At 47.0% G+C, this 22500-nt stretch overlaps 9 protein-coding genes across 9 annotated transcripts in view; 4 read left to right on the forward strand and 5 right to left on the reverse strand.

The window, feature by feature from the left end:
• Window positions 1–1010, reverse strand: part of LOC126576093 (venom serine protease-like) — a 1510-nt gene extending 500 nt beyond the window's left edge. The window contains exons 1-4 of the mRNA XM_050237202.1: window positions 816–1010; window positions 520–738; window positions 355–457; window positions 1–282 (exon numbers count right to left, since the gene is read on the reverse strand). The exon at window positions 1–282 is cut by the window's left edge and continues 170 nt beyond it. Coding sequence (XP_050093159.1) covers window positions 1–282; window positions 355–457; window positions 520–738; window positions 816–956 — 745 coding nt within the window. The 5' untranslated portion in view covers window positions 957–1010. The remainder of the gene's footprint in view (window positions 283–354; window positions 458–519; window positions 739–815) is intronic.
• Window positions 1011–3578: 2568 nt separating this feature from the next.
• Window positions 3579–5279, forward strand: LOC126574694 (venom serine protease-like). The gene is made up of 5 exons (XM_050235037.1): window positions 3579–3832; window positions 3898–4115; window positions 4181–4393; window positions 4448–4553; window positions 4626–5279. Exons 1-5 carry the CDS (start codon window positions 3811–3813, stop codon window positions 5255–5257), a joined length of 1191 nt encoding a protein of 396 aa, XP_050090994.1. The 5' UTR covers window positions 3579–3810; the 3' UTR covers window positions 5258–5279.
• LOC126574695 (venom serine protease-like) lies at window positions 5267–6501 on the reverse strand. Its single transcript, XM_050235038.1, has 2 exons — window positions 5955–6501; window positions 5267–5886 (listed from the first exon to the last, which is right to left on the reverse strand). The coding sequence occupies exons 1-2, from the start codon at window positions 6499–6501 to the stop codon at window positions 5267–5269; spliced, it is 1167 nt and encodes a 388-aa protein (XP_050090995.1).
• A 270-nt stretch (window positions 6502–6771) lies between these two features.
• LOC126574830 (splicing factor 3B subunit 5) lies at window positions 6772–7118 on the forward strand. Its single transcript, XM_050235217.1, has one exon. The coding sequence runs from the start codon at window positions 6834–6836 to the stop codon at window positions 7089–7091; it is 258 nt and encodes an 85-aa protein (XP_050091174.1). The 5' UTR covers window positions 6772–6833; the 3' UTR covers window positions 7092–7118.
• Window positions 7119–7142: 24 nt separating this feature from the next.
• LOC126574832 (exosome complex component MTR3-like) lies at window positions 7143–8219 on the reverse strand. The gene is made up of 2 exons (XM_050235218.1): window positions 7982–8219; window positions 7143–7904 (listed from the first exon to the last, which is right to left on the reverse strand). The coding sequence occupies exons 1-2, from the start codon at window positions 8145–8147 to the stop codon at window positions 7156–7158; spliced, it is 915 nt and encodes a 304-aa protein (XP_050091175.1). The 5' UTR covers window positions 8148–8219; the 3' UTR covers window positions 7143–7155.
• Window positions 8220–8516: 297 nt separating this feature from the next.
• On the forward strand, window positions 8517–10336 carry LOC126575904 (glycoprotein endo-alpha-1,2-mannosidase-like protein). Its single transcript, XM_050236923.1, has one exon. The coding sequence runs from the start codon at window positions 8563–8565 to the stop codon at window positions 10027–10029; it is 1467 nt and encodes a 488-aa protein (XP_050092880.1). The 5' UTR covers window positions 8517–8562; the 3' UTR covers window positions 10030–10336.
• Window positions 10337–10791: 455 nt separating this feature from the next.
• Window positions 10792–12200, forward strand: LOC126575308 (uncharacterized). Its single transcript, XM_050235938.1, has 3 exons — window positions 10792–10964; window positions 11040–11199; window positions 11270–12200. Exons 1-3 carry the CDS (start codon window positions 10829–10831, stop codon window positions 11715–11717), a joined length of 744 nt encoding a protein of 247 aa, XP_050091895.1. The 5' UTR covers window positions 10792–10828; the 3' UTR covers window positions 11718–12200.
• Window positions 12201–12280: 80 nt separating this feature from the next.
• On the reverse strand, window positions 12281–18398 carry LOC126575307 (exportin-4-like). The gene is made up of 5 exons (XM_050235937.1): window positions 17994–18398; window positions 16865–17838; window positions 15291–16800; window positions 14829–15215; window positions 12281–14756 (listed from the first exon to the last, which is right to left on the reverse strand). Exons 1-5 carry the CDS (start codon window positions 18042–18044, stop codon window positions 14283–14285), a joined length of 3396 nt encoding a protein of 1131 aa, XP_050091894.1. The 5' UTR covers window positions 18045–18398; the 3' UTR covers window positions 12281–14282.
• A 3116-nt stretch (window positions 18399–21514) lies between these two features.
• The window catches only part of LOC126576168 (protein bric-a-brac 1), a 5375-nt gene continuing 4389 nt past the window's right edge, over window positions 21515–22500 (reverse strand). The window contains exon 3 of the mRNA XM_050237332.1: window positions 21515–22500. This exon is cut by the window's right edge and continues 348 nt beyond it. Coding sequence (XP_050093289.1) covers window positions 21550–22500 — 951 coding nt within the window. The 3' untranslated portion in view covers window positions 21515–21549.

Genomic DNA, 22500 nt, shown 5'->3' on the forward strand with positions numbered 1-22500 from the left:
GCTGGCCCTCGAACGTTTGCCGCGCGTATCGCCACGGTAGACAAGCCGGACCAACCGCAGCGTTGTACTGGATCGCGTTCTGGGTACGCACCATCGCAATATCATTCGCCACCGGTTTCAAGGTGAACCCATAGTGACTCAGAAACTGAGCCACGGTGTAGATCTGCGCAAACGATGTATCGCTCCCGGTGCGGATATTGTGATCGCCCACCAACAGCACCGTATCATCCTTGGTACGTTGCAGCAGACAGTGAGCCGCCGTCAGGGCATAATTATCGGTAACTGTCAACAATCAATCGGGTCAAAAGGGGTTACTTCCGTGCTGCGTGTGCCATCTGCCTGTATACTACTTACTGATGGTGGCACCACAGATAACGGTTTTCGTTTTCACATCGATCAGTGCCGCCATCATGGGAAACTCGTTCACAGCCGTCTCCACTCCGTTCACGATACGTTGCTAAAAAAGAAGCCGTTACCTTGAGATCACGAGGCAACCTAGCACGCACGTTGCCACGTTACCGTTTTCTTTCGACCACATTCACAGTTCTGTTCCGGTATGCTGAGAGTACAGCTAAACTTGCCACCGAAGCTCGTTGCTGCCGATGTCAAGCGCATCGTTAAGCGGTTCCCGGTGGATTTCTCTTGCAGTGGTCCAACGCCACAGTAGACGTAAGCGTCGCTAAAATCCAACCGCCCAGTCCGTGATACTTTCAGCGAGTCCAGCTTACAGTTGGTGCTCTGTCAGGATGATACAGCAGTGCCACCAGTGCTACTGTCATAGTAGCCATTGCAAATGCTCTTCAAAATTTACTTACACTCGGGATCTGTAAGGTGCGGCAATCGACAGCGATCCTGTAGCCGTACGGTGCCCGAATCGAGTACGTACACTCTATATTCGGGGGATAGTTCTGTGGATAGCGTGGAGACACGAGCTGATACGTGGAACCGAACTTCATATCGAGCGTAAACGAACACTGGCCTTGCACTTGCTCAGCTGTGCCGAGCAGCAGCAGCACCAGCACCGACAGCTGCAGCGGACACCTAAATCTCACTAATTTACAAAACATTGTACGCCGCGGGGTACGCATTCGAAACGCATTGATCACACGCAGTGCAACACTGAGCCCGTCAGAACGTACTTTGCATTCTTAAATACTATCCAATTCTATCCATCAGCTACATTTCCACCGTGCCAACACGTTGGTAGCGTGCAACTAACACGTGTGATAAGAATATGAGGGCTTCCATTCAGCCAGGAAACATAAATAAACGGGTTTCGAGGGCTTTGGAACCTACTTCTCCTTTGTGGGCTGTGCTGGCGAAACCTGTTTGCACATTTTTCGGTGGTTTTTTGATTAGTTTTTGATTGACGTACCCGAAAATTGAGCTTTGCGTTATCGTGCCCTGGTTCGCGTTTCGCTCGCTCGCTGGGTTTCATTTACTCGCACCCGGGGAGAGTTTTTGCTACCGTTACTCCGCAGAATTCCTCCCGGCTGACCAGGCACAAAAAATGGCCGAAGTGACACATTTTGCCCGTTCGCCGTTTGGCAACAAACTGTCACGATTCCCCGGAAACGTGCCCCTGTTCCCCATCCCTCCCAAAACAGCAACTGGCTACGAACAAAAGGATCTACGGAATTTGTAGAGAACGGCTGTTTTTTTTGCTGCCCTCGAATGCATTCGGCCTACCTACACGGTACGAATGCACTCATCCGGTTCTCGGCACCGGAAGTGACGCCTACCACCGTAGATCCGTCGTAGAGCTGGCACCTACTTTATGCCACGTTTTTCAATGAACTTGGCGCCCTTTTTTCCATCAGCAAAGAGTGGCGTGCATTAATCGCACGATCTCAAGCGACCGTAGTTCGACAGGAAACGATGAAACTGCAAAACGACGCCATGCACCATAAATCATGAAACGCCATCGAAAAGTGAGATTTTTATTGGTCCATCCACGCCCGGCCCGGCTGTGAGCGTCCATTGCGTACCCGTAGCAACCAACGCCCATCGCAGCAAACAACATTTTAAACACTATTAATTAGCCTCCATTGGCATGGCTTGCTTGCCTGAAGAACCGAAAAAATCGGCACAATTACTGCATTAAATCCCAACCAACCCATGCCCACACCGCGATCACGTTCCGTAATCCCCGCGGTCCTCCCGTAAATCACCGTGCTGCTTTGGATGCTAGCATGTCAATAATAATAATAATATACATTCCGTTTAATTCAATATTTGCGAGCGAAACCTAATGGGCCGTCATCGGTCGGTCGGTTGGTTGGTTCGTTTGGAGATCATAAAATATCTCGAAAATTAGTTGTGCGTGAAATTAAATTTTTGTCAATCGATTTCACTGATTCCCGACCGGTTTCACTTTGAGCTGACTCTTTTTTTTTAATTATCCCCTTCTAGGCTATTACAAACGTTAAACACCTGGGTGCAGAAACCTAAAATTAATCCCTTTTTTGCCAGCAGTATCTCCCAGTACCAATAAAATTCCGTTCACTCGCTTCTGCAAATTGAAATCGGCACAAGCGCCGTACCAAACTGAGTGAGTTGAATTCGTGGCGTTTAAAAATAAAAGCAAACACACTGGCTCTACTGTTGTTAGACAAACTGTAAACAATCCAATCTTTGTTTGGGAAGGGGAGTGCAGAGCTAAAGCAAATAGGAATGATCTCAAGCGCAGCTTCACGTCGACGACAATGATAATGATAATGATATGCAAAATCTAACGCCGGCTGTACAGCTACCAGCTCGTCGAGACGGTTTACACAATAAAAATTTTGAGAAACGCCTTATCTGTTTACAAACATGCACCCCATGGAACAGTGAAATTGCGCGTACTCCAAACTACACGTCCGTGTTCATTACATACTTACATACTTGCCGCTTATTTGACCTAATTTTAGGAGCTCTGCTTGTAATTTTGGAGGTTGTGTTGCTAGGCATCTGACTAACGGAAGCTTAGATAATCCAAACTACTATCTGTTATTCGTTTCTTAGCATTTATCGTGCATTATTTCGGCTGTTGCTATCAGATGATGGTGATAATTTATTTTTCCTCTTGACCTCATTAGGGCGTTTGCGAGTGTTTAAAATGGGGCTCATAAAACACTGATTAAAATTCCGACTCTAGCTAGCCTCTAACTGATCAACGCGGAGGAGTCATTGCGTGTCGCAGGGTTCGAGCTGCATTAGACAAGATGCCAACCCCCGGTGTTTGGTGTTCAAGGAATGGATCGAAATTAAATCGCAAATTTTTCGGGTCAACGCTCCAGCAGCATAGTTTCATCCCCAAACCTCCCCCCCACGCCCATCAATTCGGGCGTTTTATTTTCACTCAAACGATATACAAACCCCGGAAGCTACTGCTGACCCTTGTCAACAGCCTATCTTGGAGCCGTAAACTTATTTAGTGCTCACTGTCCCATCTCTGCTTATCTTCTTATCTTTCGCTCGCTCCGTTCTGTATGCTCGCTACTACTCTTCTCACGACCGCTTCTTGGTATATTCCGTCGAAGGTATAAACGTAGCAAAAATCAGCCCCAGCACTTCAGTAACAGCACCATTGCCCGTGCATTCACATTTAATTTAAAGATCTGACTCGGAAGTAACGAACGAATTCAGGAATAGGATAGTAACAATCACAGTGAATACAGAGAAGTGGAAACGGCACTCATTGCAAGCTTCTTTAATAAGCCGCTGTCACGAATGATGGGAATTTTATTATAACAATCGTAGTAAATTTCAGGCCCCCTTCCACCAACTATATAAAAATTGGTGGAAAAATCTCATCACAGAGTAAAGATGGAAATGAAGCTAATTTTTGGTAAAGTGTTATTTGGTTCAAATGGCGACAAAATGGTGTAATTGCCCAATGTGTTACTTAAACAGGGTTCGTGCTTTTACTCATCTCAACCATACCCGAGGGTTCGAAGGCGCAATACAGTGGCTGTGATTATAGTATTGACGTAGCCAGTGGACTGTCCTTTACGATATACTCTCCCAACTACCCTGGATACTATGGAGCCAACACTCAGTGCCGGTGGACACTAAGCACTACGCAAGGATCGCGCATTGCTCTTTCCTGCAGTGAAATAGCAATTCCTTCGGTAAAACCAGAAAAAAGAGTGCTACTAGATGGTATTACAATATGCACCTTTTTCACCTTCAATAGAGCTCATCATGTGCCACCGATCGCCTAATTGTGTCGACGAATGGTCAACCGAATCTTTCCGATGGCCAAGCGTACTGTGGAACTGGAGTGCTGAACACCGAATCCACCTATAACAGCCTGGTAGTTGCACTGCAAGTTGCCGGAACGACCTACGGTGGACGCTTCTACTGCACGGCCAACAAAATAGAATGTCAATGTGGAATGCGACGCAAGGTAAGGCTATGAAGCTGCTGTGTAAACTCTGAAATAAGCCCGTGTTTTCCGCAGAAAAAAATTGTAAATGGAGTCGAAACGCTGGTGAACGAATTCCCAATGATGGCCGCGCTGGTCGATGCTTCCGGAGGAGAGGGGATATTCTGTGGTGCAACAGTCAGTAAGTGTGGCCCCGTTCGACGGACCGTCCGATAGTTTATGCAAACCGGAACACATTTATTTGCCTTTCCAGTAACCAACTATCATGCGGTGACGGCAGCTCACTGTTACATGGGACGATCGTTACCGAACCTCGGTCTTCTAGTGGGTGACCACAACATAACTTCCGGCTCCGATACGCCCTATTCCGCGCTGATACTCTTGTCTTCGATAAAGCTCCACGAAGGTTACAATCCTACGGCGGGCACAAACGACATAGCGATCGTAAGAACACGTTCGGAGATCTTTTTCAACACTGGCGTAGGGCCCGCCTGTTTACCGTTCAAGTACTATGGTGCATCATTCATCGGCATCGAGCTGGAAGCCGTCGGTTGGGGGGCTCTCGACTATGGTGCCCCAAAGTCGAACGTCCTCATGAAGGTCGGCCTAACGGTCGTTGATGGAGCTCAGTGCTCGGCGATCTATCCCAACTTTTCCGTCACGCAGCAGCTGTGCACACTAACCGCGGACAAGGATACCTGCCAGAGCGATTCAGGCGGTCCGTTGTTCTACACCGATGCGTACAATGGGCGCGTTTATCTGGTCGGCGCTATCGGTTACGGGATCGCTTGTGCCTCGAATCAACCGAGCGTCAACACGAACGTTCTCAACTACATGCAGTGGATTACGACGAATACGCCCGAATGGAACTACTGTTACCAATAAATGGACAATTTATTTCACGCAATATGAAATTTCCGGCGTTTTTGAACGAATCCAGTTCAGCTGGCTGGTCACGCGGGTATTCACCGAAGGTGTGGAAGCAGCACAAGCCGATCCGTAGCTTATAATCCCGATCGAATACATTCGCTGGACACCGCGCAAGTACAATGGGCCACCGGAGTCATACTGGCATGAATCACGTCCCGCAGCGAATGTACACAGTTTCATATCATTCAAAAACGGCGCCGAGCAGCCTGCATTCGGTAGCACGGTTAGTGTGGTCTTCCGCAGCACGCTACTGATTGGTCCACCGAAGGAGGTAGTTCCCCAGCCCGCAATATCCACTTCTAAGTTTGCAAAACTGTAGGAACTATAGCTGAATGGTAAACACACCGGACCGACGCCACGATTCCAGTCCATGTTGACCGTTGTTTTCAGGAGCGCAACGTCGTTATCACGATTCACCACATTGTAAGCCTCGTGTTGAATGATCTGTTCGATGCTATAGATCGCTGAGTACGGTGTGTCCACTCCGGATCGGTAATCATGATCACCAACCAAAGCCTGCACTCGGCCAACGTTGGGAATCGTTTCCGTACAATGAGCGGCGGTAAGGACGTGTCTCACGCTAACTGCGAAAAAATGAAATCCATCCTTTAGGTGGCGTTATGAAAAGTAGCAGCTTCGATGGCCATCTTACTGATTGCCCCGGAGCAAAACACGTTGGCTGTTAATGGATCCAGCAGCCCAACTATCGAAGTGTACTCATTCACTCCCGCCACAGTACCGCCGACAATCTTTGCCATTCTGGTCCAACCACAATCGCATTGCTGCGGCTGTACGATCACCCGGCAGGTGAAGGATCCCGAGTTGGTCGAGCTCGAAATGTACGAAATGGTCAGTTTGTTGAACAGCGATTGCCTGGTAATGGTGCCTTTGCCACAGAAAAATTCACTTCCTGCTGGTGATTTGAATCCTTCCGTTGAAATGTACAAAAAATCAGTCGTGCACGCGGTTCCAGGATTGACCATGTTCACCGTACACGACGCCTGAATCGTGTAGCCTGGTGGTGCACTTAACACAAACCGACAGGAGCTACCGGGCGGATAGTTTGCCGGATAGAACGGTGAATTTAGCGTTACATCTGCCACGTTCGTCAGTTGAAATTCCCGATCACAAGAGTCGAACCAATCACCGCGGGCTCCACAGACCATCGCCGCCGCCACAAGTATCAACCACACCGTCATCGCTTCTAGACTGGCATGCCGTTCACTTGGGTTAATATTTTGTTCGCACTAAAAACAATCCATTAATTCATCAGCGCATCCGTTCGCTGCGAAACAGCTGTGCAAACGGCCCGTTGCTGTGTGGCCGATTATTTGCCGCCAGTTTTTGAATTAATTGGCGGTTTCGCGTGTCCTTATAAAGGACCTATAACCAAGCTATTCGACTTGTACGCCATTTTCGAAATTCGAAGATCTGCGTTTTAAATCGTGTGTGTTGTGTGGGTAGCCAAACAAACGACGGTAAACAATCGGAGCGCCGGAAAACCACAAGGAGAGCTGGAAAATCGGAAAATATGGGTGATCGGTACAACATTCACAGCCAGTTGGAGCATCTACAGAGCAAGTACATCGGCACGGGACATGCGGACACTACCAAGTACGAGTGGTTAACGAATCAGCACCGCGACTCGCTCGCCACTTATCTCGGTCACTGCGATATGCTGAGCTACTTTGCCGTCGCCGAAAACGAATCCAAGGCCCGCATACGCTTCAACATAATGGAGAAAATGCTGCAGCCGTGTGGCCCACCGCCAGAGAAACCGGAAGATTAAATAAACGCGTAGATTAAACGAAACCAACGAATCCAACCAATGGTCTTTTGTTAAATTCTTTTATTCACCGGTCTTCGGATGTGTCCTCATCCGGTTTTTCATTCTTGACTTCCACCGTTTCACCATCGTCGTCACTCTCTAGATCGATTTCGTCCAACCGAGACTTGACCTTGCTCACCAAGACGTGCTGCACGATCGGCACCAGCTCGGTACAGGCCGCATTCAGGCGGGTGCATGCTTGCCACAGCGTTTCCACATCAACGTTTCCCGATTGGCGTATCTCCGGCACTTGGTCCAGTGTTGGGAGCTTCGCGAGCATTACAATCCCATGATTATCCTTCGTGAATCCTTCCATGCATAGACTCTCTTCCTCCGCCGTTGGATCCACCAGGATGCGGTCTCCGAGAATTGCGGCACTCGTTGCGGTAACAATGTCGAACATAGGGATACAGGCATCGGCTAGGGCTAAGCCGGCCGCAGTGATTACCGCCGCCAGAGCTGATCCATCGTCCTCCAGCACGTTCGCAAACACATCGATCTGCAGATTCGGAAACAAGTGCCGGCATACGGCCGGGTTCAGGGCGCTAGCTAATGCCGCCGCCAAACTGCGACCACGCGTATCCGACTGCGGTGTTTTCCGCAGGAGCGACGCAAAGGGCGAAAACTTGAAATCGCAGTACAGTTCTCCCAAAGCGCAATATTTGCTTTGTTTCGGTATTTCCCTTGGATCAAACACGGACACGATCGCCTTGGTGTTGCCCAGCTCAATGTATGCCGATCCTTTGGCCGTGGACACTACACCAACTTTCACAACTGTAAAAAAGAAGACAAATTAAACACTGTAATCCGTGTAATCCGAGTAACCTCCGAAAAACTACCAAGAAACTCACAATATTTGCGGCTCTCTGTGAAGCTTCTGCCGTCTTTTCTCTTATTTTTTCCATCAATTGCTTGTTCAAGCCGCTCCTCGAACGATTGCCGATTGTTTGCCTCACAGTGGATGTGGTACGAGGTGGATATTTCCGGCCCATTAATGCGTTTCGTATCCTGCGGCATCCTTTAAAAACGGAAAATCCTTAAAAATTATCAAAAATCGGCAAACAAAACAGTCCCTCGTGTTTTTATACGGTGGCTCTATAAACTGTCACGGAGTTCGATTGTTGGCACTATAACGAGCGGCACGTAGTGTTATCCTGCTTCGAGAGGGAGGGATCGTCCTTAAAAAATTGTTTACAAATACGGACCCCTACCATTATCCTTCGGCAGAAGGGGGAAAAAAAATTAAAAACCGCTCGTTGACTACAAACAGAACTACTGCACATGCGCTCTAGGAGCCCCAACTATTGGAAAGGACATCGTTCCCCCCTTTTCTTTAGTTCTTGTGGGGCTTAAAGACTTGTGTTGTTTCCCCGAGCCAGGAGTTATTCAATGATGTAAAACCGAGTAAATTTGCCCACAAAAAACAGGAAAAATGTCGGTGCTCGGTCATCATAAGCTGAGCAGCATTAAGTCGATGAAATTGTTTATCTGTTTCATTGGGGTATCATCATTCCTGCTGCTGATATTTTGTCTCTACACAACGATAAGCACCCCGGAAAAGGAAGTGGCACCCCTTTCGCTACCGAATGATGGCTACCAGAACGTCGTGTCCTACGAGCTGTGGCGTAGCCAGACGATCGTCCCGGAGAAGTACAACGAACATCAGGTGAAGGAACGCATAATCCGGGATAAAATCAAGCGCCTAGTGGCGAACAACAACCAGCAAACGGCTACGGGAGTACCTGCGGCGGAGCATCGTAACCGAACGTTTCCAAAGAATCGTAACGTACAGATATTTTACCACGCCACGGTAGCGTGGTATAAACCGAACCCAACGCATCCGTCCAGTGACCGGTTGATACAGCGGATCTACGAAAATAATTCCGTGTCCTTCCGGCCGAACGATGAGCCCATCATTAACACGGCCTTCTATCCGAAGCGTAAGCTGTACAACAGCAGCGAATCAATTGTTCGGGAACACTTTGAAGAAATTCAAAATTGCGGCATCGGCACGGTTATCCTCGGATGGCACCCCTCTTTCTCCGAGTATCAACTGCGAATGATTTTCAAAGTGGCCCATGCGAACGACTTGCAGGTGGCGATCGAGATCCTGGAATATCCGGACCGGACGATAGAAAGCATACGAAGTAACATCAAATATTTCGTTGATACATTCGGCAAAGGACCCGCACCAACGGCCATAAGCACACTGAGCTACTACGATGTGCTGTCGAAGAAACGTGATTTGCCTCTGTTTTACATTCGCAAAGCATACCGCATTGCGGATTCCGAGTGGAAAAGATTACTGAGCCGGAACGGGATACTTACGATTCGTGGTACGAGCTACGATGCGATCGTGCTCGCACACATCGCCACCAAAGATCACAAATCGATGGTTCGACGAGCTGGTTTCGATGGCTTCTACACATATCTACCGAGCAATGGAGCCAATTACGCGTCCACGTGGAAAAATTGGAATCAACTGAAAAGATTTGCCGACAGCTACCGGTTACTGTTTGTGCCAACGATCGGTCCTGGATTTTATGATCGTAAAAAGTATCAACGAAATATGAATCAAAACCACGGCATGACTAACATCAAACGGTATCGCTCCAACGGACAGTACTTTGATGTTGGATGGCGTACGGCACTCAAGAACGGTCTGCAGATAGTAACCATCAACAGCTACAACAATTGGGTGGACGGTACGCAGATTGAGGCCGCGATTCCGGTGTTTGGTTTCCGCGACTATCTACCCGGGGCGCCCGAGAAGTACCTCGATTTAACTCAGTCCTGGGTCGAGGAGTACATCAAGTACAAACTGAACAACATAAAACTGAACAAAAAGACCGAGACGACGCTCAACTGTTACGATTTTCTCAACGCTACTATATGTTAAAATCCCCGGAGGTCAAGCTTATTACCCTATCACTCTTATGAATGTTAGGAAAAACTGTTGTTCAAACTAGTCGCCTCGCGCAGTCCTGCACAGCGGAGTTGCAAAACAGTAGATTAATGGGAGACCCTTATGTAGATTAGTGAGACGTTCTATTCGAACAAAACCAACATGAACATGAACATGAAATTCAATGCCAAAGTATGCAACCTTGCTAGCATAAATTAACTCTAGAGATGTAGTGATACAGTTTGTTACAAAACCGCAAGCACGCCGTACATAGAGTGTAAATATATTTTTCAAAACTTCCGACACCCGGGATGTTTCTACTTATTTATCGCAAGGAAAAAACAGTTTACTGTGTGTTGGGGAAACCACAAATGAAAGAATACGTAAATTTAGTTTGAAATTTACTTGAAAATGTGGAAATTTGAAAAACTGGATTGTTCACCGAATTTATCTTCAGGCCTCGTCCACATCATCTTTGAAGGAATCCGTTGCAGATTTTGGCGCCCTTTTTTTCCGACTACCGTGGAAATGCCGATTGATGGCGGCTGTTGGTGATAATTTTCTGACTTTTTTATATCAGAAAAGTTTGCAGTATTATCCAAAAACACCGCACTAATCCCATAAATTGGTTTATGAACGGATGCTGTTAGCCTATACACACTCACCGCAACGAATGGTAAATTTTTAACCAATGACGGGGTGTCGCGCGTGATGTGGACGACCACGACCCCGTTGTGAAAAAGATGTCACACAACAACGAAAGTGTTTACAAACTAGTTGTAGTGTTGTAAAAATGACTTTTGAGGAAAACTTAATCGCCAAAGTTCGTGCAAATGAAGTGCTTTACAACGTGAAAAACGTGAATTATAGACGGAAGAACGACAAGGAACGATTGTGGCAACAAATTGCCTATGACCTACACTGCCCAGGTGAGCTACGAGCACCGGATCAGGGAGGCCCATTCCCCTTCAACGCCCGCTTGGATCTTTGCTTTTTGTTTGTAGTTGAGGTGTGCCGAAGACGGTGGAAAAGTTTGCGGGACAAATTCATCAAACTCAGCCGGGCCGAGCATACATCTCGCGGGACGTCCGACGAGGAGCAGCCCCGCAAGTGGCGATACTACGATAGTCTCACTTTTTTACTTGGCTGCAACAAGGCCTCTCTGTAAGTAGCGGAGCGCGGACACGCCTTTGGTAGCCCGAGCAATACAGCGGATTCCCACCCTTGCTTGCAGATCCAACACTTCTACCTTCTTGGACGGCATGTTCATGACGGACGAAAGATTCGTCGATATCAAGTGCGAACATCCCAACAACCGGCAGTACGTTCGCGACGATACGGCAGTGGTGGCCAACGAGTGCACCTCCGTACTAAGTAGCACCGATCGGTTCACCGTGGACGGCCGTGCAGCTACGGTAACACTCGATCTACCGAGCAGCACCGGCGGAAGCAGCAGCGGCAACCGAAAACGCTCTCTCGATAACATTGAATCGGAATGCGTAAAAATCATACGTTCCGCTGCCGAAACTATTCAGCTGGAGGCGAGCTGCAATATTCGCAAGTCGAGCACACAGCTCCTGTTCGAGGCACTTGCGCTGCGAATCGATGAAGCCAACATGCCAGCTTCCCGGTTGAACGCACTGCACACGGCGGTCACCAACTTGGTTTACTCATCCTTATGAATGGACGTGGGCCGGCCAAGCTCAAATACGTACTTTAATGGTAAAAAAGGCCGGTTTTAGCGCACGATTGCAATAAGTCGTAGAGTGTTTATATAGAAAAGCAGCGAAAAAGTCCCAACAGGATCGATCTCACTTTCACGATCCCCGTGGGTCTGTTGATGTAGTCTCGGTCGGAAGCATTATTAGTGACATTCGGTGGAATATTGTAGATTGTATCTAGATACACGTAGATTGCAGAGGCGAGGCTTAGAGCATGTTCCAAGCCAACTCATAAGCAGATTACTCTCTCATCTCAAAAGTCCATTCAGTTTGCGATCCCCAGATAAAAAGTCTATGTTAGTTTTATGAAGATCTTAAATGGCCGTATAGTAACGCTAGTAGTATCCGCTTGTCATGCAAAAAAGAAATTGACCTGTTCCGCTCTCCTGTGCAGCTTAGGGCATAAAGTTAAAAATAAACTATCTATACGAAAATGTAAACTTATCGGCACCGTGTGTTAAGGATTTCGAGTTTTTTTTTCGGATGCATAGAGCAAAAAGTAATATCTGCGCAACTACTATCTTGAGTTTTGATTTGGTTAGCATCATTATTAATATGCAGCCACGAGTAATAATCATGATCATCGCATCGATATTCAATGCGCTTGATATCGAATCAAATCGAAGCCAGCCAAGAAAGGATCATTTCCGGAACCATTTGTCTATGAAGTATATCTTGAAATATGTTCCTTTCTGTGTCTGTTTTATGTCTGGATTCCGGTAGCGTTGAACTGTAACTTCAATTTGTACTCAATCTTGTTCTGCTGGCCGGCTGTGGCTGGCGTATCTTTTCAAAAACAATACTCGGCCGATTGCCTGTATTCCTTTGCCTAACAAATGCATCATAAACGGCTGCTCTTAAAGCGTACTTTTTCTAACCGATTTTGTGCAAAAAAGAAAATATTACATGATGGATAGTAGGCTACTGTGGCCATTGCTTGCAGTGTGCGTCATTCCACCATGGTTTCGTGATTATTATTTTCGAATGTTAGTCCTGTTTTTCTTAATTATTTCGGTTTAACTAGATCGCAAGGAATCCTCGATTCCAAAAAACCTAGCGCACTAATCAACAGATAATTTTGCCAACACACGAGAGTAAAACGCATTAAATTAACAAATGTACTGACCAGATCGTTCGCATTACGCCCTTTAGCCGGTTTTATGCCGGCATTTTGGCATTACTCGCACACCCAACGAGCGCGAGCGCTTTACAACATGCCAGTTATCTTGTAGTAAAGCAATGTTGTGTCGATGTTCATTATCATACAATCGATTTTGCAGTTATTACAGACATATGATTGTAAAGATGCGAAGAAAATTAGCGGAAAAATACATGGCTGCCCACTAAACCCCACTCTCTCTCTCTCGACTCGACGAGTTCCGATCCATTTGATGCTACTTAGAACAACAATGGCCCCTGATCTTCCTTCACTAGCGAATGCTAGCACTTTATACGAAACCAACTGCGTCTATTAAAATATTACAAAACACACATTCAAAAATTCTTCTGTTCTGCGTTCATTCCTTTGCTTGCTTCCCCTTATGCATAATTCCTTTGTTCGGTAGAAAGCAACGTAGAACGAGCATTGAAAGCTTAACTGTTTTACTTCGTCCAGCACTCACGTCCAGTTCTACTGTCACATACTTTCTCTCTCTATCAAGCCCAATGATCCACCCCGTGGGAGGAGCAGTCAGTCAGAACTGAATGCATCATGATGCAGAAAACGTGCCGCCGAGTTGGAAAATCCTCTATTCACTATCTAAATTAGAATTAAGGAAAGTGCGATGGTGCGTTCGTAAAAAATCTTTATCACTTTTGCTTCATAAAAATTGCAATCAATAACTAATGTACCTTCTGTCGTGCATTTGGTTCGCTCCTTCGCGCTTTTGCTCCCTCTATCGCTACTTTTTTTATCAGTTTGGACGTTTGCTCCATCTAATGATACACGTTCCCTTCCTTCCGTTTTGTAGTAAACCCCTAGCTAAACTTCCTCTAAATCGAAAACATGCTCTATACGGCTATCTATTCCCGTTATCTGAATTCCATGTATCCGGCCATACGGATCATCATCGACACCGCTTCGCATTCGATCCTGTTCCTGTTCAGAGTACCAGGCAGGAACTGCAACCGAAATTCTAACATACACAATGGTTAATGCCTAACGATGATAAGTAAGATACACAGAAACAGGCCGTCAATCTTTGCCACATATCTATCGAAACGAGCTGACACGAAACGAACGAAAGGGAACATAACTAGCACGATTCAGAGAGAGGTCGTTGGGTAAACACTGAGATTGGTGTTAGATTCGTTTATCATCTTTGCTTTTGTCCTTCTTTCGTGAGTTCTGCTAACTTTTCCGATTCCTGTGCTTCAAATTTCGCGCATGCACACACTATCTTTTACCCTGCCTTTAGATCTTTCGCTCCGTCACTATCTCTATGTGTGTAGAAGTAGCATTAAAAAGATAGCTCTCCAGCGGGCGAGTTCATTCCAACGGAGCTGCGATAGGTACCAAATATCAATTTATTTCTTATACATTAAACTCACCAGTGACACGAACCGATCGAACCAATCGACAAACCGAACCTTCATCAATCGCGCGTTGATAAACTCGATCTGGTTCAATCGCATCAAGCTATCGTTGATCATCTCCTTCGCCTTTTCCGTACTACTGTCTACGTGCTCCTGCAGGAAGCTCTGTATCATGTCTTTGAATGTCTGCGGAAAGCAGCACACCACACAGAACATAGCTTTGTACCAGTCGGTGGTATTGTTCCAGTCGATCTTCTGACCGATCGTCATGTCAAGCATCAGCTTTAGGAACGATTGCAGAAGCTGCGCCACTTGTGATTCGGGATTTTGATGAGCCAGCACTACTGCAGCAAAGGCCTCGATAAACTCGAGGCACTTTAACTCCACATCCGAGGTGAAAGAGGTAAGCCCGAGCTCAACCGATGCGACCAACTGTTTCAAAAAGTCTGGAGGAAGTTGTGGAACCTAAAACCAGAGCGCCCAGTCCAGACGTGTGAGAGAAAGCAAAGAAGTAAACATCAGTTCAATTATACTTACCACGTATGATTTACACTCCACGAAGGACGTTATAGTGATGTAGTACTGGTAGCACAGCTCCGGGTAGCGTATCAATTCGCCCGTTATCAATTGGACGATGCTCATCAGACTGTAAATGCAAACATCTGTGGCTTGCTGGATCGTTTCCTCATCGTCATCATTCACGACGCTTCGCATACTCAAACCATTGATGAGCTTCAGAATCAAAATCAAATCCTGCGGATCCCTCTCGCTGTTGGTGGGATCCAGTGAGATGCGGTTGCTATTGTGCTTGACGTACACTCCGACCACATCGACCGTGAATTGATGTACTCCGACACGTACCATTTTAACGTCCGCTGACTGTTCCAATTCGTGCAACAGTTCCAAAATCAGCTCCACAATTACCTGCAACGATTTTGTAAAATACATAGTAGACATTATCTCATAACCGTGGCAACCACCAGGGCACCCCAACCATACCGTGTCGTTTTTGTAGACGGTCATAAAAGTGGAGAGCTGCTCGCAGACGTTCCGAAGTTCGATAAACAGTATCTTCATCAGGCTACCGAACGCACCCTGCACACAGCCGATTGTTTCCTCGAGCACCTCGATCACCTTCTGCTTGAACTGTTCTTCGTGGGTTTGCTGCTGGAACGTGCTCATCAGGATGTTGTACTTTTCCTTGGTCCCGGCAACGATTCGTGTGATGTACTCTTTGCGCAATTCGTCGCCTTCGACACTGCACGCGATAGTCACGAAGCCACGGAGAAGCTTTCGCTTCACGTTCAGCGCCAAATCGAAACTCTTTAAATCGCAGATCGAACGGAAGTACTCGGAGTTGAAAATCGTCTGTGCTCGCACTTTATTGCGTTGCAGTGCTAGCAGCAGTTCAATGCTTTCCTCCATGACGGCCTGTTCGCCCCGTAGATGCTGGGCGTTGAGACAAATTTTGTTCAACAGATAGTTGATCACCCACAGAGCGCCACCCGTGCCCACACCGAAAGCGTTGGAGAAGATGTTATTCGCCGTAGGTTTGTCGATCGTCATGACGTACGAATCGCACCAGTGCCGCAAGAACCAGAGTAGTGTGGCGCTTAGCTCAGGACTCAGGAACTGGTACATTCGCACCTCGATTGCCGTTTTCTCCAGCTCACACAATCGAAAACCGGCTGCCATGAGCCGTAGGACCGGATCGACGGTAGCTTCCGCATTCGGGATCTCCTGTATGTCCTGATTCGGTGATGCGAGCAGTTTTAAGCTGGTAGATACGTCCGTCTTTCCAGCATCCACCTGCTGGGTACATATTGTGAGGATACTTGTCGGAATGGAGGCTTCCTCGCTGTCCGCTTCCATGGCCATCACGTGCCCACTTATCAGCAGCAGCCAGTGAATGTCATCGAAAAGATTCTCCAGGCTCATTCCATCCGAGATCGAGAGCGATTTCGAAGCGTGCAGCATGTGCAAGTACGTGCCCAGCTTACGTGTACGGTCCTCTAGCAGCTTCGCTAACAAGCCCAACGAATGTAAAGGTATTTCTCGGCCAAAAAATCCCATTATAGCAAGCTGCTCTTTAAATCGCTCCCGGTCCGGTTCTTCAATCTCCGTAATTTCGTTTTCTCCGGTTTCATTCTCCCGCCCTGCACCCCTTACGCCCTGAGGCGGTGCCAGGTGACATTGAATGTACTTTTCAAACATCTGCGTTATGTAGGGAACCATGGGTTCGATTGGGTAGTTTTGTTTATCGTTCAAAAACGACAACCATATGCCGAGCAGGTTGCTTAGGGCGTCGATGTACAGCGCTTCGTCCGGTGAAGCCGATTCTTCGGCCGCCGATAGCTCAAAGAACTTCATTGTCAACGTGAAGCACTGCTGTATTGATGCCTCAAATAACGAGTTGGGTAGCATCTTTAACATTTCCGTCGGCAGGAACTGGAACAGTTTGCGGAGAATAAGCGAAAAGCTGTAAGCTTCCTTGTCCTTGATTTCCATGCTGAAACGAAAGGAAACATCGTAAGTATGGTGCAGTTGGCTGTGGGAAATCATTCACCGCTTACTTGGTCATCATCGACAGGAAGTGAGTGAGATAGTTCGCCAAGTACGACATACTCTCGTCGATGTTATCCGTGATGATGGGGCCCCGCAGAGTCGATAGCTGTAGCATGCAGATCAGCGCCTTCGGTTGGAGGTCATCTATCTCGCGAGTCTTCCAGTAAGTGTGAAAGAACACTTCCAACACCTTCGGATCGAAAATCACACTCTTCCACTGTGCCTGCAGGCGCAACGGAGGTGCATGCAACGCCTTGGTGACCATCTCGGACGTATCTATGATACGCTTCGACAGCGAGTGCATGACTCGCACGTTCTGTAGGTTCGGCAGCAGAAAGCCCCAGGTCAATACCGTTTCCATGACGGTGAGCAACTGCTTAAACAAGTACATTTGCATGCTGTTGGTCGCATCAAAGGCGCTCACAATGTCAATCATTGCCTGCAGCGTCATGACGAATGTTTTCAGTAGATCCGAATCCTCAAATTGCTTCTTTGCCTTGAAATGTTCCAGCGTATTGAGCCCGGTATCGTCCGAGCGGACTATGTTGCAGTACTCTTCCAGGATGGCCAGCATGATACTGCAGCTTAGAATCTGTTGCTTGAGGTCGCCAGAGGTGAGCATTTTTTTCGTTTCCTCAATGATCTGGCCACGTTCCACGCCATGGTCTTCCAGGCTGGCGCGTTTGATCATGATGGCCACCACCTGCAGCAGCTTGTCCCGGATGAATACCGGGATGTCTCGCTGTGTCACGTAGTTCAACAGGTACTGGCGCAGCGAGACGCGGTCCTGCTCCGAGATAAACTTCCATTCTCCGACCACGGCCTTCTTCAACACGTCGGCCGCCTCGAACAGCACCAGATCGACGGAAGATTTCTCCAGAATCGCTTGGCAGAGCGAGTACGGGTTCTTGGTTTTGCGGAAGTTGGTGAACAGAACCTCCGACTCGTGCCGTTGCTGGTTCGTGATGGAATTCGGCGGAGCCTAAAACGACGCAATAACAAGCCACACGACCACGGGGCGTGAGGGAAGGGCAGCGAAAACAAACGCAGCTTGTCTATCGATTTTCCTTGCGCCAAGCGAACGCGCACGCATCGCAAGGATCCTTTGTTTTCCCAACAATCCCCCCTCACACTCACCATAATGATATGGGCTGCCGTTTCGAGGTTTTTCAGATATGTTTCATCCATTTTTCTCGCATCAAGACAACGCAAATTGGCGGATTTTCTTCCGTATATTATCCGACCGTTTTCCCAACGACGCACGATCCGAGATCCACCTTTCCACCGACGGTAACGATTTCACAAGAACCGAAAACTACCCGAGAGTCCGTCTTCGTCTACGCGCACACCCCCAAAATCCCGGACCCGTCGACCTCCGCGCTGCTGCTCATGCGTGTCCTTCCGCACACTCCGGTTTACCAAACCAAGGCCAGGACAAACGCAGCAATCCTTGCCTGTTATCCTCACGAGTCGTGAAATTCGCGTGCAAAACTAATTTCCCTGAGCAACTCCACTTTTCCTGAAAACTTTATCACCGGGCAAACCTTTTTTTTTTACCCATGCAGCAAACCTCTTTTTCAAATCGGCCTGCCACAGAACACACGAGTCGGTTTGAGGGGACAGAAGGATAGATAACCCGTTATTTCACTCTTTCACGGCCAAGAAATATTCGTTAACCGTTGGCGACTTGAACAAATTCAGTTGCACGACGACGTTAGCAACTTTCTTTCAACCTTTTTTAGGACGTTCTTTTCGTAAATTTGCCCCCAACATAAATCAGGGCCAAGCGGGGATTTCACCGTTCGATTTAGAGGCACAACCAATCTCATAAAACAATAAAAACTACGACCGGTAACGTTTCTACATGGTTTTATTGACTTTTTGATCAAAGTTTCTACTCCGAAATGCCTGTGGGTGTACTTGAACCTTTAATCGTCTCTCGTAACGTTGACAATGATTGCTTTTATCAGTTGCCATCTGACACTGTGCGCAGACAGTGTTCGTCCTCTGGTGTATGCCGTCGGAAGGAGATAAGGATTCTCATCCAACAGGGGGGTCGCGATTCCTCCAAAAGGAAACATAACATTAACTTGCTCATTACACTTTGCACATTCATTCATTCACAGTATTAACACATTCGCAATTATACGCCCTTGCACCCTTTCTTACAGTTATAGTCTCCCTATTCCTCGGCTCCTTCGAATTGCTGCTAGTATGCCGTCTAAAGATTACCCTACGTTTCCTAGCCACCTCTACGATCGATCATTCGACCGTTCTGATAAAATGGTTCAATGACTTTATATCATGATACTTGCTACAGATGAGGGTCCACGAAGAATCAGCCATTTCTCCAATACTCGGCCTAGCAATACTCTGGAGGATGTAGACATTTTCTTAACTTTCCTCAGTCAGCTTGTGGATATTGCATCATCCCAGCACTATTCAAATGGATTGTTCTATCATTCCTCGCTGATGCTCCTAAACACAAAACATACACCCACAACGGCTAGCATACCTAAAAATTACATTCACGTAACTAACATTCAACATGGGCCGCGGTGCCTTTCCGCATTTCCTTGAAGATAAGCTACATTCTCACACTTCCATCCATAGAACATAACTGATTCGGAGCTCGCAGTCTTTTATGCCTGTGTCTATCTGTGTGTGTCGTAACCAAATGTAAGTGAAAAAAGGCTTATCTGGTTCGGAATTCGAACGGAATTTTGTACGCGAATGAATGCAATAGCTGGTTTCCTGCCTCTTTGTTCTAACATAATATAGCTACAGTGTCCTATATTCTCTTCCCGGAAATTACACATTAGAAGCCCCATCGCGTTAAGTAACAACAAACAGGATCTTAGTCAGTCTTTTCAATAATTACACCATATTCTTCAAATATCAATAATCAAGTTAGGAGTTAGTATCATTACCTTAAACATCCACTTCCACTTTTCGTATTACCCGCCTTTCCCTTGCTAGTTTGATTATGTTTCTTCATCATTCTCTCTCCGACACACATTCCACCTCTGCTTTGCTTACTTTTTATCATCTTTTTTTTTCCTTTTAAACACCTAGATTTATCTTTTGTGTATGGCATTCTTTTTGATACAGTTATTTTTTCCTTATTTTTTAATATTTTCTATTTTCACTACGTTCTTAATGTTTTTTGTTTTTTTGTTGTTTTAATGCCTTATTTTGCTGCTGTTCCATCTTAGCTTGTATATGAACATTCCATGTTACACACTATTACATCGATTCGATCTATCGCTTCCGAGTTTGTAAGATATGGCTTTGTATTATAGAATACCAAACAAATTCAATTGATGTTGCTTCTAGTGCCTAACGTACAGTCAATAGGATTTTCGATTAGGAGCTATTTCACACACTACTCCACCGATACGCATGTGCTGCTAGGAATCATTATTATAGGCACTCAATGGTTGAATCATATTTCAGCAGCTCAACATAAAGCCTCTAAATTAATAGCGATATAACGTGTAACTTCACGTATTTCTAGTTATTAGCTAAATCGTCCACAAACGAGAAATAAGACGAGACGAAAGGCATGTATATGTCCATTCACAAATGGAGCATTTTAGTAGTGAAGGATTTTATGATTTTGCGTTTTGCAACTCAAATCAAAACTAAAACTAATAGTACAGATTGGTGATACCAATATTAGCTTGACTCTTTACACACGTCTACGCGTTCCACATAAAGGATATTTTAAAAAGAAAAACATTACCGTCGTTAATAACCTTCAACTAAGGAAATATGCGTATTTGTATTAGTCTTGTTCGTTTACTGTATGCGAAAGCATGCCTATGTACAAGGATAAAGGAGGAGAGCTTACATTCAAATGCCGTGCACCGCACGGCGTTAGTACGGGTTATGACGGATGCTAGGCGCACATTTTTGTTCTAAGCATAGAACATGATTTAACCAGCGTTTTACGGTGCTGACAAAATCTCAGAAAAATCTGCACTGTGTAGGGTTTTACGTTCAAGCAGCTATTGCACTTCGGTTGCGACATTCAATACAATAAGAACGATCGGTGGTTTGTTGCAAAAATTGATTGGTAACTTGCTTCAGTCTATTGTTTCTCAGCGTACGCGGTAATGCTTAAGAAGAGAGATTCTGGTAAATTAATCGGTAGTTCGATGGGTCATTGGATAAATAAGTGTCATTTATGCTAGCAAGATGCCCTAACTATCCTTTCGCTATCGCTCCGTTGCGAGCGGGCGAAGGAATTTTGGTGGGTTCAATTAGTACGACGAGTAAGGTAACTTATGTTGCAACGCGCGTTCGCATCCTCCCTGACTCGTTTAGAGATACTTAGGAATCCGGTGGCCGCATGCCCTAGGGCCAGAGGTTACAAAAACAACAAATGGTTAAAATTGCATATCATCTAGTGTCTTCGTCATATTTCGTCCACCGGTTCCGTAGACTTGGGTGGGGAATAACAAACATCAAACAACTCCTACAGTTCACAAATCGGAACGTTAGCAATCCCCGATTGGCCGTGATGCTATCAGAAGGCTGCTGGTACGGCAGATATGATATCGCGCAGAAAACGATCAAACAAATAAACAAACAATCAAACGAAAGGAAAGAAAACCTAAGAAATGAAGCAGACCTCAGAGGTGGTGGGTCGTCTCCAGTGACTGGGTCGAACTGGGGACCGATGCAACCTCTACGATGACTCGTGCGACGGTGCGTTGCTATCGGCGATGATTTCCCGCTTGATGGAGATGTTGTAGTCTTCCTTCAGCTTACCGGGAGCAGGCACTATGACACCTTGTTGCTGTGGCGGTTGTGGTTGCGGGGCCACATGAGGAGACGGTGTCCTTGATCGGTGTGACGAAGGTCGACGCAAATCGGCCAGCGGGGGAGATACCGAAAGGCCCCTTTCCTCCGAGTCACGCTTCGGTCCCATCGACAGATCCTCCACATGATCGTCTTGCGCCTCCGGTGCAGCTCTGCTGGACGCACGCCCACCACAGTCACTGCCGCCCTCATCGATCGAATCCTGCTCCATCGGATGCTCGATAACTGCACGTCGACCACCGTAGGAAGCTAGCACATCTGCCCCATTATGGTGCCGTTGCCTTGCGTCCGGGACCGCTTCGTCCATGTCAACCTCTCGAGGTTGCGGTGGATGCTGCGGATAGTGACGCTCATCTTCCGGCGAGCTCATCGATACAGAGCGCATGTACTTCATCAGCACATTCGGGCTCGGAGATCGAGCCGTACCGTGGGTTCCGGGAGATGTGCTCATCCCGTTCACAGCCGCATGAGCGGCTGCAGCGAAAGCCATGGCATGAAGAGCCTCACGGCCAGCAATATCACCTCCACGTGCTTCCAGCGCTTGTTGCAAGAAGGAAGGATCAAGCAGGGCAGCCGCTGGATGGGGTATCGTCGGTGGAATTCCATGGTGACTGCCGTGCTCGAGCTTTATCATCCGACCGGCAGCTTCATGGTGTGCTAGGGCTGCAGCTGCAGCCGATGCTGCGGCCGCTGCTGCCGTCTCCTCATCCTGCTGTTGAGATTGAGATGCCATCTGCTGGTGATGATCACCCGGGTGTGCACCGGAACCGCCGGATGAGCCCGGGCCAAACATATGACTCGCACCACTCAATCCGTA

This window comes from Anopheles aquasalis, chromosome 3, assembly GCF_943734665.1.
Source record: "Anopheles aquasalis chromosome 3, idAnoAquaMG_Q_19, whole genome shotgun sequence".
NCBI lineage: Eukaryota > Metazoa > Arthropoda > Insecta > Diptera > Culicidae > Anopheles > Anopheles aquasalis.

What these genes read in the sequence shown, in the direction of transcription:
- LOC126574695 (XM_050235038.1), bottom strand. Translation starts at nt 6,501, where the DNA reads ATGACGGTGTGGTTGATACTTGTGGCGGCGGCGATGGTCTGTGGAGCC. An exon ending in GTTTTGCTCCGGGGCAATCA is followed by an intron (nt 5,887 to 5,954) that starts GTAAGATGGCCA and finishes ATTTTTTCGCAG; the next exon opens with TTAGCGTGAGACACGTCCTT.
- LOC126575904 (XM_050236923.1), top strand. Translation starts at nt 8,563, where the DNA reads ATGTCGGTGCTCGGTCATCATAAGCTGAGCAGCATTAAGTCGATGAAA.
- LOC126574694 (XM_050235037.1), top strand. Translation starts at nt 3,811, where the DNA reads ATGGAAATGAAGCTAATTTTTG. An exon ending in GGAAATGAAGCTAATTTTTG is followed by an intron (nt 3,833 to 3,897) that starts GTAAAGTGTTAT and finishes TTACTTAAACAG; the next exon opens with GGTTCGTGCTTTTACTCATC. An exon ending in ATTCTGTGGTGCAACAGTCA is followed by an intron (nt 4,554 to 4,625) that starts GTAAGTGTGGCC and finishes TTGCCTTTCCAG; the next exon opens with TAACCAACTATCATGCGGTG.
- LOC126574830 (XM_050235217.1), top strand. Translation starts at nt 6,834, where the DNA reads ATGGGTGATCGGTACAACATTCACAGCCAGTTGGAGCATCTACAGAGC.
- LOC126575307 (XM_050235937.1), bottom strand. Translation starts at nt 18,044, where the DNA reads ATGGATGAAACATATCTGAAAAACCTCGAAACGGCAGCCCATATCATT. An exon ending in TTCCTGTCGATGATGACCAA is followed by an intron (nt 16,801 to 16,864) that starts GTAAGCGGTGAA and finishes CTTTCGTTTCAG; the next exon opens with CATGGAAATCAAGGACAAGG. An exon ending in CCGTCTACAAAAACGACACG is followed by an intron (nt 15,216 to 15,290) that starts GTATGGTTGGGG and finishes AAATCGTTGCAG; the next exon opens with GTAATTGTGGAGCTGATTTT.
- LOC126574832 (XM_050235218.1), bottom strand. Translation starts at nt 8,147, where the DNA reads ATGCCGCAGGATACGAAACGCATTAATGGGCCGGAAATATCCACCTCG. An exon ending in CACAGAGAGCCGCAAATATT is followed by an intron (nt 7,905 to 7,981) that starts GTGAGTTTCTTG and finishes TCTTTTTTACAG; the next exon opens with TTGTGAAAGTTGGTGTAGTG.
- LOC126575308 (XM_050235938.1), top strand. Translation starts at nt 10,829, where the DNA reads ATGACTTTTGAGGAAAACTTAATCGCCAAAGTTCGTGCAAATGAAGTG. An exon ending in CTATGACCTACACTGCCCAG is followed by an intron (nt 10,965 to 11,039) that starts GTGAGCTACGAG and finishes TTTTGTTTGTAG; the next exon opens with TTGAGGTGTGCCGAAGACGG. An exon ending in GGCTGCAACAAGGCCTCTCT is followed by an intron (nt 11,200 to 11,269) that starts GTAAGTAGCGGA and finishes CCTTGCTTGCAG; the next exon opens with ATCCAACACTTCTACCTTCT.